The sequence below is a fragment of the Panthera onca genome, chromosome C1 (genome assembly GCF_046562875.1).
Source record: "Panthera onca isolate mPanOnc1 chromosome C1, mPanOnc1 haplotype 2, whole genome shotgun sequence".
In the NCBI taxonomy this organism is placed as follows: Eukaryota; Metazoa; Chordata; class Mammalia; order Carnivora; family Felidae; genus Panthera; species Panthera onca.
This window is the reverse complement of record NC_138346.1, coordinates 219,172,544-219,194,278: the sequence shown is the minus strand read 5'-3', so window position 1 is coordinate 219,194,278 and position 21,735 is coordinate 219,172,544. Positions and strand designations below refer to the sequence as shown.

Below are 21,735 nucleotides of genomic sequence, written 5' to 3'. Positions count from 1 at the left end.
TACTTCCAACCTTCTGACCTTGCGTCACAGGGGGGACATTTGCTTCCGACCCCGCGGATGAGGGGGACGACCGCAGCTGAAGAACAGCCTGTGATGCTCCTCAAGAAAATCCCAGTCTTCCTGAATCGCAGGCAGCTTCCCTCGATCAGTCGTGGGGATCCCTCGTGGGTGTTCCTCACCTGCCCACCCGCTCTGTAACCGCACTGCACGGGGCGAGGACTGTGCTGAGCGCCGCTGTCTCAGGAACCCCTCAGTCTACACAGAGGGGCCCTCTCCCTTCAAGGGCACAGCCTCAGCTCTCAACTCTCGGGCCTCACTTCTGCCCACAACCCAGGGAGCAGGTACGAAGGCTGACCCAGCCTTAACAAATACAGGCGGGAAAGGATTCGTTTTCCCCACTTGACTCTCAAATATTGTAGACAAGCATGGAGTTTTAGGAACACGAGACTCTTTAAAAATACTTCCAAAATATATTTTATTTCTTAGTCGTATGTGTTTTGCAAAATTCCCAAGGTAAACATTAGCTTCATGTACAGAAATAGAAGGAGAGTTCTTTAAGAACTGGCACTGACTCAATCATGAGAATGATCAAATTTTGATAATGGAAAATAAACGCATGTGTTATCAAAACTAAAGAGCTTAAGTGAGCAGTTTTCTTTAGAAAGATCTCCCGGCCCCCTCAGGGGACTCAAGCCCTCGTCCGCCTACACGGATATCAGAAACCGCACGATCTCGGAGAACGTTCTGGGTCACACGTGTCCATGCTGCAGGTATCTGGCGTTCTGCACTAGGGCGTTCGTGGGTCAGCTTCAACGTGTGGTGAAGGACACGTTTTCTTGGGAGATAAGGTCGTGTGAATCCCAGAACTTGCTCAACCGTCAGACTACCACTGACTGTCAAATTCGTGTTTTGTTCTCTACACTTCTGCACCATCATCATCATCTTCGTCGTCTTTGGCTCTGAAATGCATCTTCCTGAATTCTCGTCTGCTCATTGAAGGACAAGACGAAGACGCCGGGGGAAGGTCCTTGGGGGAAGGAAACACTCCCTCAGCCACCGCCGGCCCACCGCACCTGTCGGCTCTTGGGCGAGGACTTGTCCCCCCCCCCCCCCCCCGGCTGACGTGGGGGACGCAAGGGTTAAACGGAAGAGGACGCCCCGCAAGTGTGGGCAGTCGCTTCCCACCCGTGAGCGAGCGGGGAGGCCCAGAGTCACCTGCCAGGCCCCCCGCCCCCACCCGAGGGCCGAGCGGGAAGGAGGCCTCCCGGAAGCAGCTGTGCCCTGGCAACCATCTCCCGCTGAGGATGGGGAAGGGGCGCGCCCACTTAGTGACTGTCTGTCTGCTCGTGGGGACCGGAGCCTGTCCCCGAGGCAGTGCCACGTGCAAGGAGTGCAGAGCCGGCCAAGCGCGCGCCCCGCGCGGGGGCAGCCACGGAGGCGCCAGTCTTACCTGCATGAGCTCCACGTTCCCGAAGAACCGGCCCACCGGCATCGGCTGGTTGCTGTCCTCGTCCAGAAAGACGCTGTCATCCGTCTGCAGTGCCGCCCCGCCCCGTGCGGTGCGGCTGCCGTGGGGGTCCTCTCCCGTGAGGGGCCCGTGTGCCGGCGGGGACAGGCCGTCTTCAGTCTCTGCGGGGCGAGTGTCGCCCACGGCGGTGCCATGCCCGAGGGGGCCGCCCGTGGCCGCCGGCTCTGTCGGGGGACCAGCTCCCCTTCCTGGAGGCGCCGTGGGGTCTTCGGCAAACCCCAGAGGGTCCCTGTCACAGGGGCGCTCGGGTGGTATCTTGGGCAGAGCAGCACTATCGCTCTTGGGGACTCGTTTCTGTAATTCTGATTTCACAAGATGACCTTTGTCATACTTGAACTTCTTGGAAGTTCGCCTGTCGGCGGCTTTGTGTGATGAGGAAGTCTGCGGAGAGAAAAGTGTGTGAGAGAACCGGACGCGTGTAGGATTGTGAGGCGGACGGCGAGTCAGGAGGCCTCCGTCCCGGGGGCGAGCCCTCCTCACACCTTCAGCAAGAGACGTCGTTGCCACAACTTGCACGATGGGGTCACGTCACTGTCTCCCTTGGAGGGACACGATGTAAACTGGCGGTTGGGGAAGAATCTAGACACACACCCACCGGGGCCTTCTACTTCCTGAGGCACCTTCGGAAGCACAAACCACCGTATCGTAGTTACAGCGCGGGACTCCGGGTCGCACACATCTCTGCTCGGACGGAAGCTGTTCTGTGACCCCGAGCAGGTGCACAGCCAGGATTTACTAAATGGACCGCAGTCTTTAAAGCCGCGTAGGCCACTGAAACTCTACGCTAGTTGTTGGTGTAAAACCCAAGTCCCAACCAGACCCCGGAGCGCGGCCCGAGGCAGGTCGAGCTTACAGCAACTTCGTGGGCTAGGATCGCTCGGCACAGACAGAGGCAAAGCTCTCTCCCGAAGCGGTCAGGGCTAAAGAAGCGTGGCGCCATGGCAGCCGACACCACGCAAAAGGCGGCAAGGAATGACCAGCAACGGTGCACGGTGAGTCGGAGTCTGAGACACCCCTGCCCGTGGACGGGCGAACGCTCCGAAAGCACGGCCCTGGGCTGCAGAGCGCACCTTCCTCTGAAAGCAGCTACACGGTTCTCTCCTCTGGGACCGAAGCACCACGACACTGTTCTAACACGACCCATCTCAGGGCGAACATTTCGCATACAAATGGCCACACCGGTCGAGACCCGGCAGCTCTGTGTTCCCGAGACTCACCTGACATACCGTCCTGGCAGACGTGGCGATGCTGGCTTCCCGAGCAGAGGCCAACCTGGCTGAGCGACGGCGGGCTCTCAGGCGCACCGAAGACCGCACTTCACCTGTGAGCTAGACCAGGACCCAAGGCGTCAGAAAACGCTCTTGTGAGACGCGAGCCCGGACACAGCGACTTCCTAACCGAAGAAAACCCTGTTGAGTCCTTCCCACCCCCCTCTTCACCTTTCTGGAAAGTCCTCTGTGGCCTTGTGCAAATTCAAACTAAACTGTCTTGGACTGAAGATGCAGACCTACTCTTTCCAACGGCCTCAGAAGCTTGGGGACAGTCTGTCCCCGTCACCTTATACCTCCATTTGTAGGTTAACAGATACTAAGCTAGCTGCAAACGTTTAGAAGCAGCCTTCTCAGAAGGTTCTTGAACTTTTACATGGTATCTGAGTTCCTGATAAAAGGTAATATGAAAAAACAAAAAGGCATCCCCACCCCCATCGCTCCCTCCCTCAAATTACAGGTGGAAACAGTCCCAGTTCTACTGGTTTAAAGCAGTTGACTTTGGACTAATCTTAACACGGTCTGCCGCCAGTTTACTCCGAATGCAAGTCTTCTAATGCAAGAAAAGAATTAATGAAAAAGTAAAACTTATAACCCACGGTACGTCTGGCAAAATGGAAAAGTTAGCATTGGCTCACCCCTGTTCACTAAACTACAGATTTATCTGAATTCCACGCTTTTTCTCTTTTTAAATAAATATTTATTTTTGAGAGCGGTGCACACGCACGGAGGAGAGGCAGAGGGAAGACAGGAAATCCCAAGCAGACTCTGAGCCATCAGCACAGAACCTGATGTGGGGCTTGAACTCACAAACCGTGAGGTCGTGACCTGAGCTGAAATCAAGAGTTGTTCGCTTAACCGACTGAGCCACGCAGGCATCCCTCCCCCATTTTTCCACGAATTCCTTATTCTGTTCTGGAATGGATACCAAGTGCACGTGGTGAGCAAGGGTGGGCCGGCACGCAGGTGGAAGGGCAGGGGCTGGGGGCCAAGGGGCCGGGGGAAGGAAGAGGAAACCAATCAAAAAGGAGACTGCGAGTTTAGAAATCTGCAATGGCGTCCCACCCATCCCCATCTGCAGCCCTGGAGGTCTCCAGAGGCCCCTGGAGGTGGCGGCTCACCCAGGCCGTGAGATACTGGGTTGTCCCATACGGCATTCAGGATGGAAGGAAAAGGAAAGGCCGTGGCCTGTGCGCACAGCGGGGACACGGCGCTCCAGGCCAGGTGAAGGGCCTGCCGGGTGGGTGCAGCAGGGTCTGGGCTCACAGCCACTTGTGGGGGAGTCTGCAGCGGTTCCAGCACGCCCCTCCTCCCTGCCCTGAAGTCCTCCTACCTCCCAGGAGGGAACGGCCGCCTTAGTCCCAGGCCACCAACTGTCCTCTCTTCCCCTGCGAGTCCTGCTCCCGCCACTCCCCCTTGTGACTGTGCTCGGTGCTGGCTGAGGGACACGACTGGCCTTGAGGATGGCTGCCGCTATCACCGAGTGCTGATGTAGCTAGCCACGTGCTGTGCTTGGGGCCTGAACAGCCTCCTCTTTGAGAGGATGGCGGCTCCGGTGAGGGGCCTGTGTGAGGTTACACAGGGATGCGTGGCCTCAAAGTCCTCCTCACCCTGCTTCATCACGCACGGCTCTCCCCGACATGAGCTCCAGGAGCCGCCCGCTCCCCAGGACGGAACCGGGGAGCAGCAGTCCCGGCTCCGTGCCGCCGAAGCGCTCAGGCCCTTCTGCGCAGCCGCGTGCTTCCCGATGCCTTCCAGCTTCACCTCTGAGGCGGGGGCTCCAGGCTCCCCAGGCAGGCTCCTTAACCTTCACTTCCGGGCCCCCTGCAGAGGCTTTCTTGGCGGGTATAGGCCGATGCTCAGGAGCTGCCGTCACATCCGGCACGGCATCACGCTGGCTTCGGGTTCGTCGCGGGTGGAGCCACCCCCCAGGCGCCAGCTCCCACGCGGGATCCGGCAGTTTCTTCTGCCTTGGGACAGCTGCTTGGCCTCCCGTCGTCGGTCTTCTGCCTTCCAAGCGAGTGGTTAAAAACTGGGATGTCACAGGCAACAATGTGGTTTCCCAAAAGGGCAGGACAAGACTGACCTCCAACGGGTCAGCACAAGGAACCCCGCTGACCCCCACCGAACTGGCAAGAAGTATGAAAACCATTTAAGACTTCTGGAAATGGTCCTATGGCATGCAAAGGGTAAAAGAATGTTATTCAAGACCACCCACGAAATTCAGTGGTGTATGGGCTCCAGACTGCCACCAGACCGCCGCCACCAGGACGCTGGGCTCCCAGGCGCGAGGCGGGTCCCACCACCCTTGCCCCTGCTGGGAGGAGGTGGGTCCAGGCCAGGAGAGGCAAGCCTTCCTCCAAGAGCTCAGGGGCAGAGGTGTCACATCAGTGAAGGCACTGACGCAGACATTTTGCCTGGGGAGGGACAGACTTAAAACAGAGTTCCTAATCAGAATTCTTAATCTCTTCCCTACAGAATTGACTTCTTTTGCAAGGAGTGTGGATAAAGTTCTTGCGTAAAGGGGCTCTCCAGAACACTAGAGGTTGTGGAGAAAGGCAGTTAGAGAGAGACATCAAGATAAACTTTAGGTCAGAGAGTCTGCAGGTGACAACCAGGGAACAATGCAGCTGGAAGAGCCCTCCTGGGGTCAGCACAAACATCCAACACTGACCCCAGAAACTAGGCCTTCAAAGAAGCCACAGCTAGACTGGATTATCGGCAGAGCAATTTATGCCCCAGGCTATTGCTGAAAACAATTGAGCAATCAACAGGCATTTACTGGGAGCTTAACAGCTAGGTGTGGTCAGGGCAGGAGAGGATGAGAGCCACCCCAGGGAGAATGCGGGCTGCCCGGCAGGCAGGGGCACGTCCCAGCTGCCCAGGTGAGAGGGGAAAAGACTCCCATAGAAGAAATCTACCCAGTCACCAAATAAAAAGCCTATAAACAATAGTCTGTGGGGGTGGGAGACAGGTACCCAGAACTGCTGCACTGTCTACTATGTCCAGGTTCAACAAGAAATGATGGCACGTGCGAGAGGAAGGCAGATGTCTACAGCGGAACAAGAGCTGGCAACGTTCCAAGAACCTGTGATGGTGCCTGGGGTGGAGTTTATCAGAAAAAGCCTTCAAAGTGGCCATGATGAACATGTCCAAAGGCTAAAAGGAACCACAGCTAAGGAATAAAAAATTTGACAATGTTGCATCCAATACAGAATGATGACGATAAAAAGAAATTATGAAAAGGAACCAAAAGGAAATTCTGTAGTAAAAAAGTACAAGAACTGAAATAAACACTTCACTGGAGGGAACTGGCAGAAGAAATAATAAGCAAACCCAAGGTCATGCAAGTCAAACGAGAGAGAAAAAAGAATGAAGAAAAATGAAGAGTCTTCAAGAAACTCTTGAAGTTTCTTTTTTGAAACTTGATGGGACTCAATCAAGGGCACCAACATATGTGTAATGGGAGTGCCAGGAAGGGGAGGGAAGGAGAGAAAAGATACACAGAGAAATAATGGCTGAAACTTCCCAGTTATTGAAAAAAAACAAAAACAAAAAAAAAACCAACCACCTTCACACACAGGAATGTCCAGGAACTAAACTCCCAATAAGAGAAATGGAAAGAGCTGTGTAAACAGACGGCGCCGCTTAAATGCTGAAAGCCTAAGACCAGAGAACTCTTGAAAGTGGCAGAGGAAACACCAGGGGAGCCCGATAAACAAACACACCGCTAACTGAGCAGGGGCAATGGATATAGTCAAACATAGTCAAAGTTCTTCGAGAAGAAATGTGCCAACCAAGAACCCTGTATCTAGCAAAGCTATCAAAGCAAAAGAGACACTTCCGGATAAGCAGAGAGAATGTTGCCCGTGTTTCTTGACAGAGGTACTGGGGGGAGCTCTGCAGGCTGACAGCAAGTGGCCCCGGACGGGAATTCAAGTTCACAGAAAGAGGGCGCCCTTTTTGTCGATGCTTACCGACAGCGTACATGCACGGTGCCTCCTTTCTTGGTGATTTATAAGCGGTTGTAGAAATAACATTATACAACGTAGACAGGAATGTGCTTTGGGGTGCCTGGGTGGCTCAGTCGGTTAAGCGTCCGACTTCAGCACAGGTCATGATCTCACACTCCGTGAGTTCCAGCCCCGCGTCGGGCTCTGTGCTGACAGCTCGGAGCCCGGAGCCTGCTTCAGATTCTGTGTCTCCCTCTCTCTCTGCCCCTCCCCCGCTCACGCTCTGTCTTTCTCTGTCTCAAAAAGAAATAAAAACATTAAAAAAAAAGAAAAAAGGAATATGACTTATTTGCCAGTTACAGCACAAAGGACGGGGGTGGGGGCAGGACTGTTGGGGCAACGAGAGGACCACACACGGAGAAACGATCAGAACAGGTCGTTGGGTTTCTAACACTAATAGATATAACAGGTATCCCGACATACCAAGAAAGTGGGTGAAGGGAATAAAGGTACATTTTTATGTCTCACGACAAATCTGGAGCAACCGGGTGCAGAAAGGGCGCCAGCGCCCACCTGTCTGAAAACAGACCCACGAGGCGACTCCGCCCCCGGAAATATCCATAGGCCCCAACTGGCCAATGGGCTACTTACAACCGGCACAGGTCCCGAAAAGGGAGAATCCCATTGGTGGCCACACCTCCGCATCTTCCCGCAGCCCCGCCCACTGCCTCCCAGCAGCCCCTCCTGCACTGCGCCCTTCCAGCTCCTGGGTTGCCCTTCCAGCTCCTGGGTTCCCCTTCCAGCTCCTGGGTTCGGCCTCAGGTGAATTTTCACACCCCGGGCCACTGGCTTCCACGCCACTGCCGCCCCACATGTGGGGGCCCCTGACCGATCAGTCACCCCATTTACACACCACAAAGCCGATTCCACTAAGTTACAATGCATACGGTGAAACCTAGAGCAACTGCTAGAAAGAAAACACAAATGCCCACCAGAAAACATTCATTTTCATCCATCTACACAAGGAACAACGATAACAGACGTGCATAAAGAAAACAAAACTAAAATGGCATGCGTGCATCCAACCAGACCAGTAACTTTAAAGGTGGGCCAAACGATTCCATCAAAAGAGAGGCCAGGCTGGTAAGACAGCCCCCCCCACACCCCCCGCCCGGAAAAGGGCCCGCTCCTTGGGCACCGGGTGCTCTGTGTCCCGGTCCGTCGCCAGGTACGGAGTGCCAGGAACCAGTGCCGGGTCAGTCCTCTCCCCCTCTGCAGTGGCCTCCTCCCACCCCACTCTGCACCTGAGGTGACTGGGGCCAGGCTGAGCTCACATGCTGAAGAACAGAGGGCTTGGGTGGCGGCAGCAGTACTCAGGGGTCCAGACCAGTTCTGGACAGGGAGGCCCCCTTTCCTGGGATGTGGTCTGGCAGCCCCCTACCCTGAAGAGCGACCCAGTACCCCTCTCTCCAACTCGGGCAGTAATCTGGGAGCCCCCTACCCAGAACCTTGACCCAGGACCCGCCCCGTCCCCCCCTCCCTCCCCCCCCCCCCACGGCCGTAATCTGGCAGCCTGCTACCCAGAAGGCTGACCCAGGACCTGCCCCCCGACTCAGGGTCGTAATCTGGGAGCCCCCCTACCCAGAAGCATGCCCCAGGACCCGCGCCCGCCTACGGGGCCGTAATGTGGGAGCCCCTACCTAGAAGCGTGACCCAGGACTCCCCCCGCCGCAGGGCTGTAATGTGGGAGCCCCCTCCCCCACTACCCAAAAGCGTAACCCCCAAACCCGCCCCCCACCCAGGGTCGTGATCTGGAAACCCTCCCGGACGTGGTCTCAGACCTCAGACCCGAGGGCGAGGGCAGGGAGTCCCGAGCAGAGGCAGCCCCCGGCCCAGGGCATATCGCGGCCTCCTCAACTCCCCAGACAATGGGTGGCGGGAGCCCCAGCCTCACCGGCACGGCTCCCGCCCGGTCTCGGCGCCTCACCTTCCGGCTCCTCATGAGTGTGAGCGGCGCGCTGCCGCCCCCAGCACTGCCCGAACCCCCGCGTCCCGGCCTAACGCTTCGCAGAGGAGCAGCGACCCGGCGGCCCTCGGCCCGCGCCCGGCGTCTGACGGCACCAGAAGTTTGGCCAATCACAGCCCGGCATCCTCCGGCATGTGACCCAACAAAGTCGGCGCTGGGCGTAATGGGCGGGGCGGAGGCCATATTTGTGAGGGGCACCCTCGTGGCGGCCCCATTTAAGCGGGGCGGCGGCCATGTTTATGAGGGGCACCCCCCCGGACGCCCGGCCACGTGTCTGGGGGCATGGCGGGAAGTGGTTGTTCACAAGGGGGCGGTGTCTTTCATCCTCGCCCGGGAGGTGGGTTCCTGCCCTGGCGTGTGAATGCCCGGCAGCGCTAGGGTGCTCCCGGCCTGGGGGCTGGCGAAGCCCCGGATCTCGGAGGTGGGCCGGCGAGGCCCTGCGTGGTTCTGCCCTTAAGCTGCCCGCAGGGACCCCGGCGCCCCCAGCCTCGAGCCTCTCCCCGGCGCCGGTGGATCGCAGCTGGCCCTCGGACGGCCGTACCTCCCGGGGTTCAGCCCTTTCAGTCCCGCTTCTCTGCAGCCCTGGCCTCACGGTGACGGTCCCAAAGGCGCTGCCCTCTCCCCTCTCCGGCGTCCTGGCTTTTGGCAGCTCAGGGACTGTGCATTAAAGCCAGTGTCTGCCTTTGAGAGTTTTAAAGTTAGATGAAATCCAGCCTTGCCTTTAAACACTCCAGGCCCCCAACTCTGGGCTCTAGGACCTGTGCCTCGAAGAGGCCTCGGTGGGCCCCCCGGGGGCTGAGGGACGCCCAGCCCTGTCCTCCAGCCCATCAACCCCCCCACCCCCTTTGGGGGCTGAGGGATGCCCAGCCCTGTCCTCTAACCCTGCTTGCTGGTGCCCCTCCGGAACTGGCTTCCCGGAGTCCTGGCACAAAGGCGGAAGCAGCCATACGTGTGCTTTGCGAGTCAATGACAGTGGTGTTTACTTTATTATCATGTGTTTACAGGTGAGAACATTTAAACCAGGCAGTTTTGTCAGAAGGATTAGATCTTCCGGTTAAACTGTACAGGTTGAAAAGTGACCTGTGTTGTGCTTCGGCCTCAGGTACCGCTCGAGGGTCCCCTGTGCATTGTTCTGTAGCAGAGGGTGATTCATATTCTCCTCCAGAAACACTAATGTGCTCTGCTCCTGCGGAATGACTCCCTCAAAGCCCGGAAATACATTCGATGCCTCTTTTTAGTGCATAAAAAGTGAGGGTACTTAAGGATCCTGCCAGCTCTCCCCTCCTTTCAGACTACCTTCTCCTTGCAGAGGCATCTTTGGGTAATTAGGCGGAGCCCCTTCGATTAGGCCTCATGTGGGGTCTGCTTTGGGCCGTGAGTGAAAGCACACGCAGTGTTGGTGTGCACACAGGCACGCTCGCATGCTCACACGTGCTTGTCCACCCGGCTGCCTGTTTCCCGTGGTCTCCGTGGAAGGGAGAAGACAAGTGTGGACTGGCAGGAAAAATCCATTTGAAAAGGAAACTAATATAACCACTGCCAGCTGTTGAAGAAACACCCAAGGCCGAACCGTGTTAAACACCTGTCTCATTTTCACTGAAATTGGTTTCCTGATAAACTAGGTTCAGTGGTTTTATTCTGGGGTCCTTCAGAGCTCCGGTTCTCATAAACTAGGAGCTGACTGTCACCAGCTAGCGTTTGCCTCGAAGGGGATCGTGGTGTCCGCTGATGTCGGGACCCCTGCTTGAGCGTGCCCGACTCGGTGAGGCCTGAGCCCTTGGTGCCTCTGAGCACGGCCTCCCAGAGGGGGATGCTTCATCTCTGTTCACAAATATGCCCTGCGCCCCCTCCCCTACGTTTGTGTGAATGGTGTTTCCAGCCCCCCAGCTGCTCCAGCCTGACACCCAGGGTCACCCGGGATAGGTGACACTCCCTCAGCCCCTGCTTCCAATCAGCGACCATTCCTGCACAGCCACATGGCTGGACCCCCTTCTCCTCCTGCCCACGCTGCCCACGGCAGTGGGGTGGTCACTTCCCAGTGGTGGCCTGACCCCCACTGAAGCTCTCTGTTCCTTCCCCCACTGCTTCTGGGATCAAGAGCTGGTCCTTTTTTTTTAAATAATTTTTTTTTAATGTTATTTATTTATTTATTTATTTATTTTTTAATAAGTTTTTTTTTTTTTAAAGTTTATTTATTTGTTTAGAGAGAGAGAGAGAGAGAGAAAGAACAGGGGAGGGGCAGAGAGAGAATTCCAAGCAGGCTCTGTGCTGCCAGCACAGAGCCCGACGTGGGACTCCAACTCACAAACTGTGGAATCATGACCTGAGCCGAAATCAAGAGTCGGCAGCTTACCCGATGGAGCCACCCACGTACCCCAAGAGCCGGTCTTAGTATGACCTGTAAGGCCCAGCACATAGTAGGTGCTTAGTGAATGTTTGTTGGATGAACGTGTAGCAGGTGGGGCGCCTGCTGCCCTCTCCCCTTACCCTCCCCTGCTCACGCTGCTCCCCTCCTGGCGCTCAGGGTGCAGCAGATCCCCTCCCCCTCCCGGCCTGGGCTCTGCCTTCTTCCTGGAAAACCTGCTCTCCCGGCCCCCCACCTATCTTTCCGGGCTAATCCCATGCTTCAGACCTCAAATCGGCTTAAACTGCATGTCCGCAGGGGGAGGGGGACATTACCAGCCGTCCTCCTGCCGCCCACAACCTGAGTTTCCTAATTATGGCTTTATTTAGCATTCTGCTTTTCCTTCAGGACGGGGGCAAGTTAGCTCTTTTCTCTCCCAGAGCATGGCACACTCACTCACTCACTCAGTCACTTAGTATATGTGTGCTGAGCCCCTCAAGTGTGCTGAGCCCCTCATGTGTGCTGAACCCCTGATGTGTGCTGAGCCCCTCACGTGTGCTGAGCCCCTCACGTGTGCTGAGTCCCTCATATGTGCTGAGCCCCTCAAGTGTGCTGAGCCCCTCACGTATGCTGAGCCCCTCATGTGTGCTGAACCCCTGATGTGTGCTGAGCCCCTCATGTGTGCTGAGTCCCTCATGTGTGCTGAGCCCCTCATTTGTGCTGAACCCTTCATGTGTGCTGAGCCCCTCACATATGCTGAGCCGCTCATGTGTGCTGAACCCCTGATGTGTGCTGAGCCCCTCATGTATGCTGAGTCCCTCATGTGTGCTGAGCCCCTCATGCATGCTGAACCCTTCATGTGTGCTGAGCCCCTCATGTGTGCTGAACCCCTCGTGTGTGCTGAACCCCTCGTGTGTGCTGAGCCCCTCGTGTGTGCTAAGCCCCTCATGTGTGCTGAGCTCCTCTATGACTGAGCCAGGCCCAGGGTTACAATGGTGGCCTGCTCCAGTGAATCACCAGGTCTGCCTTTTAGTCCAGCAGGGATGGGGGTGGGCGTTGGTGGAATAACCACACAAGGAATTGTAAATCTGCAGTGGTGATAAGAGCCACGGGGGAGAAGCCACATCGGGGGACAGCATGTGGGGGTGGAGGTGCCAGCTCTGCTCAGGGAGTCAGGCTTCTTGTGGGAAGTGACAGTGACAGTTATTCAGGGTCACCTCTTTCCCTCCGGGACTGAGCCCCTTTCAGGCCCGGTGGGATGAAGCAGGCAGGAGCCCACACCTGGGCCATGGCCGCCCCTCCTGGTGGGGCGGGAGGCCTCGAGCTGGTGGAAGATCCCTTCTTGGATCCTCTGGCTGCCGGCGTCGGGATGCCGTGAATCCCGCAGGGCACAGAGACAGACCGGAACCCAGGCTCGCGCCTCCACACGGTTCTGCACGTGCGATTCAGTTCCCTCTTCCAGCTGAACTGTCCCCTGCCTTCCTGCGTGGACGTACAGTGAGGGCCGTCCTCACAGCGGCAGGCGTGTGATGTTGCTGGGGTCCTGGCTTGTGGTCGGCCCCCCACGGGGACCGTAAGCTCCCTGAAGGCGAGGACCGTGTTGTGCTCACCACCGTGGCCTCAGAACCCAGCTCGGTGGCCGGGACATGCTAGGTGCTCAGCAAATATTTGTTGAATGGATGGATGGTGGGGATAATGCACACAAAGAAATCAAGGATTGAATATTCCAAGGAAACTTTGTATTCTCGCCCATCACGCAAACTCACTCCTCAAACACTGGTATGTCCACAGCTCAGTATTTGCCTTTCACAAACACTGGCAGGCCTGGTGAGAAAGTCGAAGAGAATTTTCAATTGATTAAGTCAGCGGATTTGTTCGCTGAGGTCATCCTGGCCTGGAGCGCGTCTCCTTACCGCCAGCACACGGTGGCCTGTATGACGAGGGATTGTCTCTTATATGCTGACCCTTTACATTTAGAAGACACATATAATAGTTTTTTAAAAAGCGAGGGAAAGCCATAAGCAAAAAAGCTCACAGAAGAACGTGAGGCAGAAACCCGTGGCTGGTGGGAATGCAAAATGGCACAGCCACTTTGGAAGACAGTTTGGTGGTTTCTTACAGAACCAGACATGCTCGTCCCATACGATCCAGCAGTCACATTCGTTCGTATTCACCCAAAGGAGGTGAAACTTATGGGGGCGCCTGGGTGGCTCAGTCGCTCGAATGTCTGGCTCTTGATTCCGGCTCAGGCCGTGATCTCACAGTTTGTGGGGTGGAGCCCCGCGGGTGGGCTCTGTGCTGATAGTGTGGAACCTTCTTAGGATTCTCTCTCTCCCTCTGCCCCTCCCCTGCTCTTGCACGTGTGCATGTACGTGCTCTCTCTCTCTCTCAAAATAAATAAACTAAAAAAAAAAAAAAAGAAGTTGAAGCTATGTCCGCACAAAAACCTGCACAAGGATGTTGATAGCAGCCTTATTCGTAACTGCTAAAACTTGGAAGAAACCAAGAAGTCCTTTTGAGAAGGCGAGTGGATAAATAAAATGGTCCATCCACAAATGGAATATTATTCAGCGCTGCAAAGAAATGAGCCATCAAGCCATGGAGGAACCTTTAAAATTTTTTCTAAATGTTTTATTTATTTTCGAGAGAGAGAGAGACAGAGACAGAGTATGAGTATGAGTAGGGGAGGGGCAGAAAGAGAGAGAGTGAGACACAGACCGTGAGATCATGACCTGAGCTGAAGTCGGACGCTTAACAGGCTGAGCCACCCAGGTGCCCCAAGCCATGAAGCTAAGAGAGAGAAGCCAAGCAGAAAAAAAAATACATGCTTCCAACTACGTGACCTTCTAGAGAAGGCAAAACTAGATGTAGCAACCAGGTCAGTTGCCTGGGGATGGGGGTGGGGCAGGCGAATGAGCTGAGGACAAGGGAGTCTCAGGGCAGTGAGGCGGGTCTGGGTGAGCAGTCTCTATTTTTGTCCAAACCCATAGAATGTACAACAGCAGGAGCGAACCCCAGTATAAACTGTGGGCTCTCGGGGACGATGATATGTCCACACTTGTTCAGCAACGATAGAAAGTGTCCCACTCTGGGCGGGGGGGATGTTGATAGTGGGAGGCTATGGGTGTGGGGGTCAGGGCAAATCTCTGTATCTTTTCAATTTTGCTGTGCACCTGAAGTGCTCTGAAAACCAGTCTATTTAGAAAAGGGGTGTGAAAAATTTCAGCATTGATTGAAAAACAAAGGGAAAGGAAAAGCTCGCAGCCTGGTTTTCACTGTATGTCTAAAAACCAGTCTATTTAGAAAAGGGGTGTGACACATTTCAGCATTGATTGAAAAAAAAAGGGAAAGGAAAAGCTCGCAGCCTGGTTTTCACTGTACGTGGCTGGGCAATCACAGCCCTACGGTAGGCAGCCGTGTGCTGTTGAAAAGATCTTAATTCCTCACCTGGGTTAAGAGATACCACACAGGGGCGCCTGGGTGGCTCAGTCGGTTGGGCGGCTGACTTTGGCTCGGGTCATGATCTCGCGGTCCGTGAGTTTGAGCCCTGCGTCGGGCTCTGTGCTGACAGCTCGGAGCCTGGAGCCTGTTTCAGATTCTGTGTCTCCCTCTCTCTCTGCCCCTCCCCCATTCATGCTCTGTCTCTCTCTGTCTCAAAAATGAATAAACGTTAAAAAAAATTAAAAAAAAAAAAAAAGAAATACCACACAGATTCGCCAAGGCCCTACTAGGCATGAGGCGTCTTCCGGACGTGGTCGGAGAAGGGTGTGCGGGCTCGTGGCTGCAGAGAGCAGGGGGGAGGGCAGGCAGAGCTCCTGCTGCGGCCGCCAGGAAGTGCCACCATGTTCCAGAGGGCGCCAGCGTTGGGCAGGAAGTGGTCTCTTGTAGAGGTAGGTTGGGCGAGAAGAGGTTTCTGGAAGAGGCAGTGCTGCTGAGCGTGTAGGGCACATGTGCACGTGCCTGAGAGGGGCTGGCGGGGGGGGGGGGGATGCCCGCCTGAGCAGGGGTGGGGGGGATGCCCGATGTTGCCCCTTCACAAAGCTTCCCCGGTAGCTACACACTGATGAGATTTTTTTGTGGCCCACTTTGCAGGCTAGTCAAACAGTTTGTGGCATTAAAATGTTTGGGAACAATGGGCCGTGTTGGGCTTCAAATCCCCTACACCCTGTTGGGAACAGTGTGCCAGTGTGGGTGGTTACACCTGCTCATGCTTCAGTAAGTTCATGATCAATGGAAGGTCATTATCCGGGGCCGGATCCTCTGGCTCGGGGCTCATGGGACAGGGGGGTGGGGAGGGGGCCGTGTTCTCCACGCTCACAGCCGTGACCCCGAGGACACGCTGCTACCAGGGGTCCTGACTCAGGATTTCTCGGTACTGGTTTTCCCCACCCCCTTGGCTTCCGATGTCGCCTTCTGTCTTTTCTGTAATCAAGTGTGTGTCCCCCAAATCCAACAACGCTTCTGTTTTCATTGATAGTCACGCAAAGTCATTTTGGGAAGTATCGAGATGTGAACGTGCATGAAGGAACATCCTTACGATGCCTCCGCTCCCCACCAGAGCTGCACCAGTGGAAATCGGCCAGGATCTCCCCGAACCCGTCTCCCGACACCCTGCGCACATAGTAACTGTTACCGTTACGCGTTCATTTCGTTCAGCAAACACTGATGGAGTTCCGTGTGCTTCGGCGTTGGTAGAAATATCGCAGGCACCACCGAACCGCCGGGGCCCTGACCACGGGAAGATGTGGTTCCCGCTAAGGAGGGTGGGGCATGCGACCAGAGAGACCGAGGGAAGCGGCTGCAAGTGAGCAGAGAGCTGTAGGGACCACCCCGTCTCCCTTTGCCCCGACAACGCAGAGAACATTAAACACACCCACTGGGGGCGGCGGGGAGGGGGCACCGCAGCCACAGTGTCCTCTGAGCAAAGAGCCTGGGATTTGCAGAGCCCGGAAGAGACTACATTTCCAGCTAGATGAGGACAATGCCGTTTCATGAGAAGCCTTGAGCAGGCGGGAAGAAAACCACAGGATGGAAAAGCCCTATTTTGAGAGCTCCCTCGCCCTCCAGCCAGCGGGGCTGTGCAGGTAGAAATCAGCTTAGGATCCTGTGAAACGGCCGGGCGAGGTTGGCGCTGGGGAGCCCGATGTGTCAATTAGGCGCTCTCACCAGGTCTGTTTCTGCCTCCCCCGCACAAACGCTTCCGTGTCCCACGGCCCTTTCGGCTCCTTCGGCTAAGCGTCAGCGAGTGACACGTTAGGGGCAGCCGCCAGAGAGAAGAAATTTGCCCACAAATGTGGTGATTGTTAGCGGGCGGCTGTTTTCCCTTCTGCGGCCGCGCGGGAGTCATTCGTGGCGGGACGGTCCGTGTTCCGGGCACCCCAAGCATCGGCAGGGCCTGGCCACCACCGATGCTGGGGGACGGCCACCAGCAGAAGGCACAGCGGTGGCCTTGCCAGTTCTCACTGGTGTCCCATACTTGATAGCACCAGGAACAACTAACCCCAGGTCTCAGTCCGTTTCTGGCTGTGGCCTTGAAGAGCGAAACGTTATCAGATTCCAAGTCAGATGGGTGTCCACGGGGCTACAGATATGCTCCCAGGTGCCCGCATCCTCCTGGGTTGTCAGTACAGGTGATGGAGGCCCTCGAGGGCGGTGGGAAGGGCAGGTAGGGAAGGGCCAGCGCCCGGAGGCACAAGTGCCCCCCCCCCCCCCCCCCCGGAGGACGTGACAGCACACAAGGCCCTTCCTTCCAGTGGCCTTTCAAGCGCACGAAAGACACGCCTTCCTTTCAGTGGCCTTTCGAGCGCGAGAAAGACACGCTGTTAATATGCACAGTTTGGGCTGGAGAGATTTTGCATGAGCAGCATTTGTTCAGAAACAAGGCAAGGTCAGGAAGAACCCTCTAGGTCCCCATGTCATGTGGGTGGTGGCCAGCTCGGGGGACAAAGAAAGGTATCCGATAGGGGAAGTGGTTAAATCACAAAATGGTACCGGATGTTACGACCAAGCCCTGGTCCTCAGGGACACTGGCAGCGCCCCCGTGCCCCCACGGCCCCGTGTCCGTCAGCGGGGGTCTCTCTCCCGTGTGCCACGGGCACCGGGAACAGCGTGGCACCTGGTCGGCCCGCCCTCGCTCTGGCTCCTCTGCACGAGGGAACCCCCGCCATCCCCGAAGGGCATCTGTCTACTCCTGTCCCCGTGGCTGCGTCCCCGTCTGGCTGCTTGCTAAGAATCCAGAGCAGATTCAGGTCAGTGCGTCTGAGGCAGCTACGTGCCGGGTAAATGATATTGTACGTAAATTGAAGTGGCTTAGCCAGGCGGCCCCATTCACAGCAGCTAACAGGTGTGACCTAATGTCACGGACGTAACCTTGCTTCTCAGGTGGTGCCGTTGCCAAGGCTGGCTTGCTCCCCGGTCCTCTCCCGGCTGCTGCGTGGAACGGTTCCAGCTTGCCTTCCTCCAGTCGCCTTTTCGAAGTCTGGGCACAAAGTGGCAGGCGGGGCCTGCTTTGTTATCTGGTCTCCACACACGGCTCTTGGTTCGTGGGGTGTTGGCTCACGCACGAGGAGCAGCGAACAAGGTTTGTGCCTCGTCGAGGGTTTTATGACTGAACCATCTGGAATTCCTGGACATTTTCAAACTAACACAGTTGGCGTGAATTTAGAGGTGAAAAGGTGGGGGTGATGTCTTCCCCTGGATTTTGTCAGTCCCAGGATGTAGAACTTCGGTATTCTAGAAGACGCATCCGCCCCAGATCAGGAGTTGGGGGATTGTGGGAACGATATTCATTCTCTCTCTCTTTGTCTCTTGCTCTGTCTGTCTGTCTCTCTCTCACACACACAGCATGAGCTTAGCCCAACTTCAAAGTGGAAGGATGCTGTCCACACAAGACCTCACTTCAGTTGCCAGCTTGGGAGTCCCCAGACCACCCTCAGGCGAGCTAATTCTCTAGAAGGACTCACGTTGCTCACCGAGGGCTGCTACCCCCACGGTTATGGTCTCTTACAGGGAAAGGACACGGGTGGAGATCAGCCAAAGGAAGAGACACACTAGCAGGGTCCTGGAAAGTGCTCAAGGCGGTTTCCGTTGTCCCCTGCCCCTGGAGTCAGGACACGTCCTCTCGGCCGTGGAGTGTGACGACACACATGGAGGACTGCCATCAGGGAACTCTCCGGAGCCTCGCGGCCCCACACGCTCCCTAGATGGGCTGCCTTTCAGAGGCATGACTGATGATTGACCAAGTGCTTATCGATTGGTTGGTCGCCCGCATTGCTGATCTCAGTCTCCAGGGGACTGATCCCTGTGACCCCAAGTCCCACTCTAAATCACAGGGTCTGTGTTTCTGGCAGGGCCGGCCCTACCCCACGACTACCACTCTGGGTCCCCTTGTTGGATTACCCAGGGTGACCCACGGCCCCCAGGAAGGCAGACCCTCCGGTCAGGCAGGACATTTTAGACATGACTGCCCAGAAGTGGGGGACAAAGGCCAGATTAAACTCTTTGCCCCGCCCCCGCCAGCATGGAAAAGCGGATATAAAGTGTCCTGGTGGGTCTGTAACTCCCTCGTCCTCTTTCCTAGGCTGGGTGGAAATTTCTTATCTCTTTTCTCCCGATTGCTGCTGAATTCCCTGGAACTAATGCCCATTGTATGTACCTGATTACAAAGGGAGCGGTTTTACAGAACATTCTTCCTCTCAGGAAAATGAGAGTTACCTGCCTTTTTCTCGGTGAGAGGGAAATGTTCTTTTGAGTAATTTTTTAATTTACTAAAAATTTTTGATCCCATTGTCGTGGGGATGCAATCTTCCAGAGGAGAGGCACACAGACAACGATGTTTGAATATTTGCACGGCTCTGAGGTGAGGCCAGCGAGAGCCCAGGGGCCGCCCGCACAGCCTTGCCTCTCCCAGGACCACGGGGATCGGGTGAACCTCCTGTCCCCAGCCCGACCCCGAGAGACACTGACCACTTGTGTGCACTAGAGGCCAGCCTTCCCTGCCAGTCAGAAATTAATTACCTGTGTCTCCAAAGAGATGGTGCTGTCCACTTACGACCTGGAGTTGTTTTTTTTTTTAATGTTTATTTATTTTTGAGCGAGAGGGAGTGAGAGAGCCAAAGTGTGAGCTGGGGAGGGGCAGAGAAAGAGGGAGACACAGAATCCGAAGCAGCTCCAGGCTCCGAGCTGTCAGCACAGAGCCCGACACGAGGCCCGAACTCACGAGCTACGAGATCATGACCTGAGCTGAAGTCGGACGCTTAACCTACTGAGCCACCCAGGCGCCCCTTAAGTTTATTTGTTTGTTAGCAAAGGTTTTTAAAACTTTGCAGCCAGGACAGTCAGCATCCGTGTGCCCGAGTCTCTGAGACAGCAGAGTGGCTACTGAGGTCTGGCGGTCCAGGCCCGCATGCCCACGGACCTCTTAATCCTGCCAGCCTGGGCAGCCTTTACGCTGAGGACGCTTTGAACTATGAGGTCACTGGTTCAGCACTGTGCCTGTTGGCTGGCAATGGAGGTGCTGTGCGGTCTTCCGGGGACGGCCGGGCAAGCAGGGTGCACAGGCATCGGGAGATGTGTGGTGGCCCAGCTTTGCAGACTCGGCCACCCCAGCTCCTGACCGGCACGAGGCTCTCACCTTCGTAGAGAATGGGGTGTCCGCCCGCCAAGGGGGCTGACACAGAGGTGGGCCTGCTGGGACAGAAGCCGGGCCCTTAGCAGGTCCCTGGTCACTGTTGACTGAGTAACCAAGTCAGGCGACATGGGGCCATTCTAGCGTCTGAGCCCCCGCGCCGATGGGGTGGGCACAGGGACGCCTACATGTTCTGAGGGTGCCTCCGTTTGTGCCTGGCACTGTTCTAAGCCAGCCTCTTCCGGGCGTTACGTCATGTGATTTTCGAAGCACCCGGAGGTGGTTCACTCATTGCACCTATTTAGACCTGGGGAGACTGAGGCATCGTGGGGTGCAGGGCAGAGGCCCCCTGTCCCCCCCGGAGGGGAATGCTGGGTGCTGAGCCGGGGCTGGAGAGCCGTGCTGGGCGCCCTCACTCTGCGGAGTCTGGCATCTGGGTCCCGGCAGCAGGGGGCAGGATGAGACAGGGAACTGCAGCCGTGGCCGCGGCTCCTGCTCCGGGAGGCTCCGGAGGAGGGCGGCAGGTGCGGGGCAGGGAAGGTGGCTCCTTCCCTAACGACGTGCAGAATCTGTGGATGGGCCCGGGTCAGGGGCAGCTACCTCTGTAGAGACGGTGCCTCTGGGTTCCCCGCACCCTGGGGGGCACCGGGCGTGAAATCAGAATCGCGTATTAAACACGGGAAGTGGCAGCTGCTCAGTGCCGGCTCGTCACAGAGGAACCCACCTGCCCGCCGCCTGCGGGGACCCCCGCGCAGCGCCCGCCCGCTGGTCTGGAGGCAACGCTGATCAGGTCCGCAGGGACGCCCGTGCGCGTTCTGTGCTGGGGGTCCTGGTGGGGGGTGGAGCTCTGCTCACCCTGCCCTCTTCCACCCTCTGCTGTCCCGAGCCCAGTCCCTCCGCGGAGCTCTCCCCAGCGCGGCCAGGAGGGCCAAGCTGGGCCCCCCACGCCCAAGGGGCCTCTGCCATGGGACCAGGAGGCACAGCCAGGACTTGGGACGCAGGCCCAGGTTGCAGACTTTCCTTCTCTGCCCGAGCCCCACTCCGTGGCTTCTTCTAGAAGACATGTCTTCCTTTGTGGGGCCTCCGATGAGTCCTGATGGAGGGAGGGTCGTGCTGGTCCAGATTCCTCAGTCGCGAGGGGGGACGCCGAGGCCCCGATGGAGCCTTGGGGGCGCTGGCTGGGGGGCTCCTGGGGGGGAGCGTGTCCCTGTGGGCAGGACCGCGTTCTCCGTGTCTCTGCTTGTCACTCCAGCTACTCCCTCCTCCCCCCCCAGCTTTCTTTCCCATGCCGTGTGTTCAAACCTCGTTCCTTCCTCAGCTTCTCTCCCGGGGCGCACACCTGAGCCCCAGCCCAGCGGGAGGAGGGACCCCCCCAGCCCGTGGGTCCCAGAGGCTTTAAGGCCGTGAGTCTCGTGCTTCCAGAGAGGCCGGCCTTGATGTAACGTGGACAGTCCCCACGGACACTCTGCCTGGGGTGTGCCCTTTATCACGAACTCGGCCCGGGGCCAGAGACGGGGCTGGAACTGAGCACCCAGACCTGCCGTCAGACCACCCAGCAGGCGCAGCAGGTGGCATCGAGCACCACGGCATCTCTTTGCAGGGAACGAGCGACCCATCACAGACACAGGGCTCCTCCAGAACAGAGCCTTCTGGGTGCGGTCCTGAGCTGCCTTGTGACCTGGAGCTTGCAGGACAGCCTGGGTGTCTGGCAGTGAGTGGAGACAGAATGAAGCCAGGACGTGGAGGTCAGGGCCGCCGAAGTCAACACACGGCGACGATTCCCTCGAGCTACTGGACCCACCGAGCAGGCTGCGCCTGGGGGACTGGAGCGGGGGCTTTGAGGGGCACCCTAGCCTGGCCTGGGTCCCGGCAGCATCTGGATGCCAGCTCACGTCACAAGGGGATGCAGAGTCCTCACTGGAGAGTGCGTGGTCCGTGCTGGGAGGGCCGGGCGCCGGTCTCACTGCTTTTCCTGGGTCACCACCCGTGA

At 57.0% G+C, this 21,735-nt stretch overlaps 1 protein-coding gene across 2 annotated transcripts; it reads right to left on the bottom strand.

Annotated features, from left to right (window-relative positions):
• Nucleotides 1-458: 458 nt before the first annotated feature.
• On the bottom strand, nucleotides 459-8,865 carry CC1H1orf174 (chromosome C1 C1orf174 homolog). Of its 2 annotated transcripts, XM_078452520.2 has the most exons (5): nucleotides 8,737-8,865; nucleotides 2,746-2,856; nucleotides 2,011-2,148; nucleotides 1,451-1,909; nucleotides 459-1,027 (listed from the first exon to the last, which is right to left on the bottom strand). In XM_078452520.2, exons 1-5 carry the CDS (start codon nucleotides 8,749-8,751, stop codon nucleotides 917-919), a joined length of 834 nt encoding a protein of 277 aa, XP_078308646.2. In that variant the 5' UTR covers nucleotides 8,752-8,865; the 3' UTR covers nucleotides 459-916. The 2 variants fall into 2 exon arrangements, with proteins under 2 accessions (XP_078308646.2, XP_078308647.1); XM_078452521.1 differs by lacking the exon at nucleotides 2,011-2,148.
• Between the last annotated feature and the right edge of the window lie 12,870 nt (nucleotides 8,866-21,735).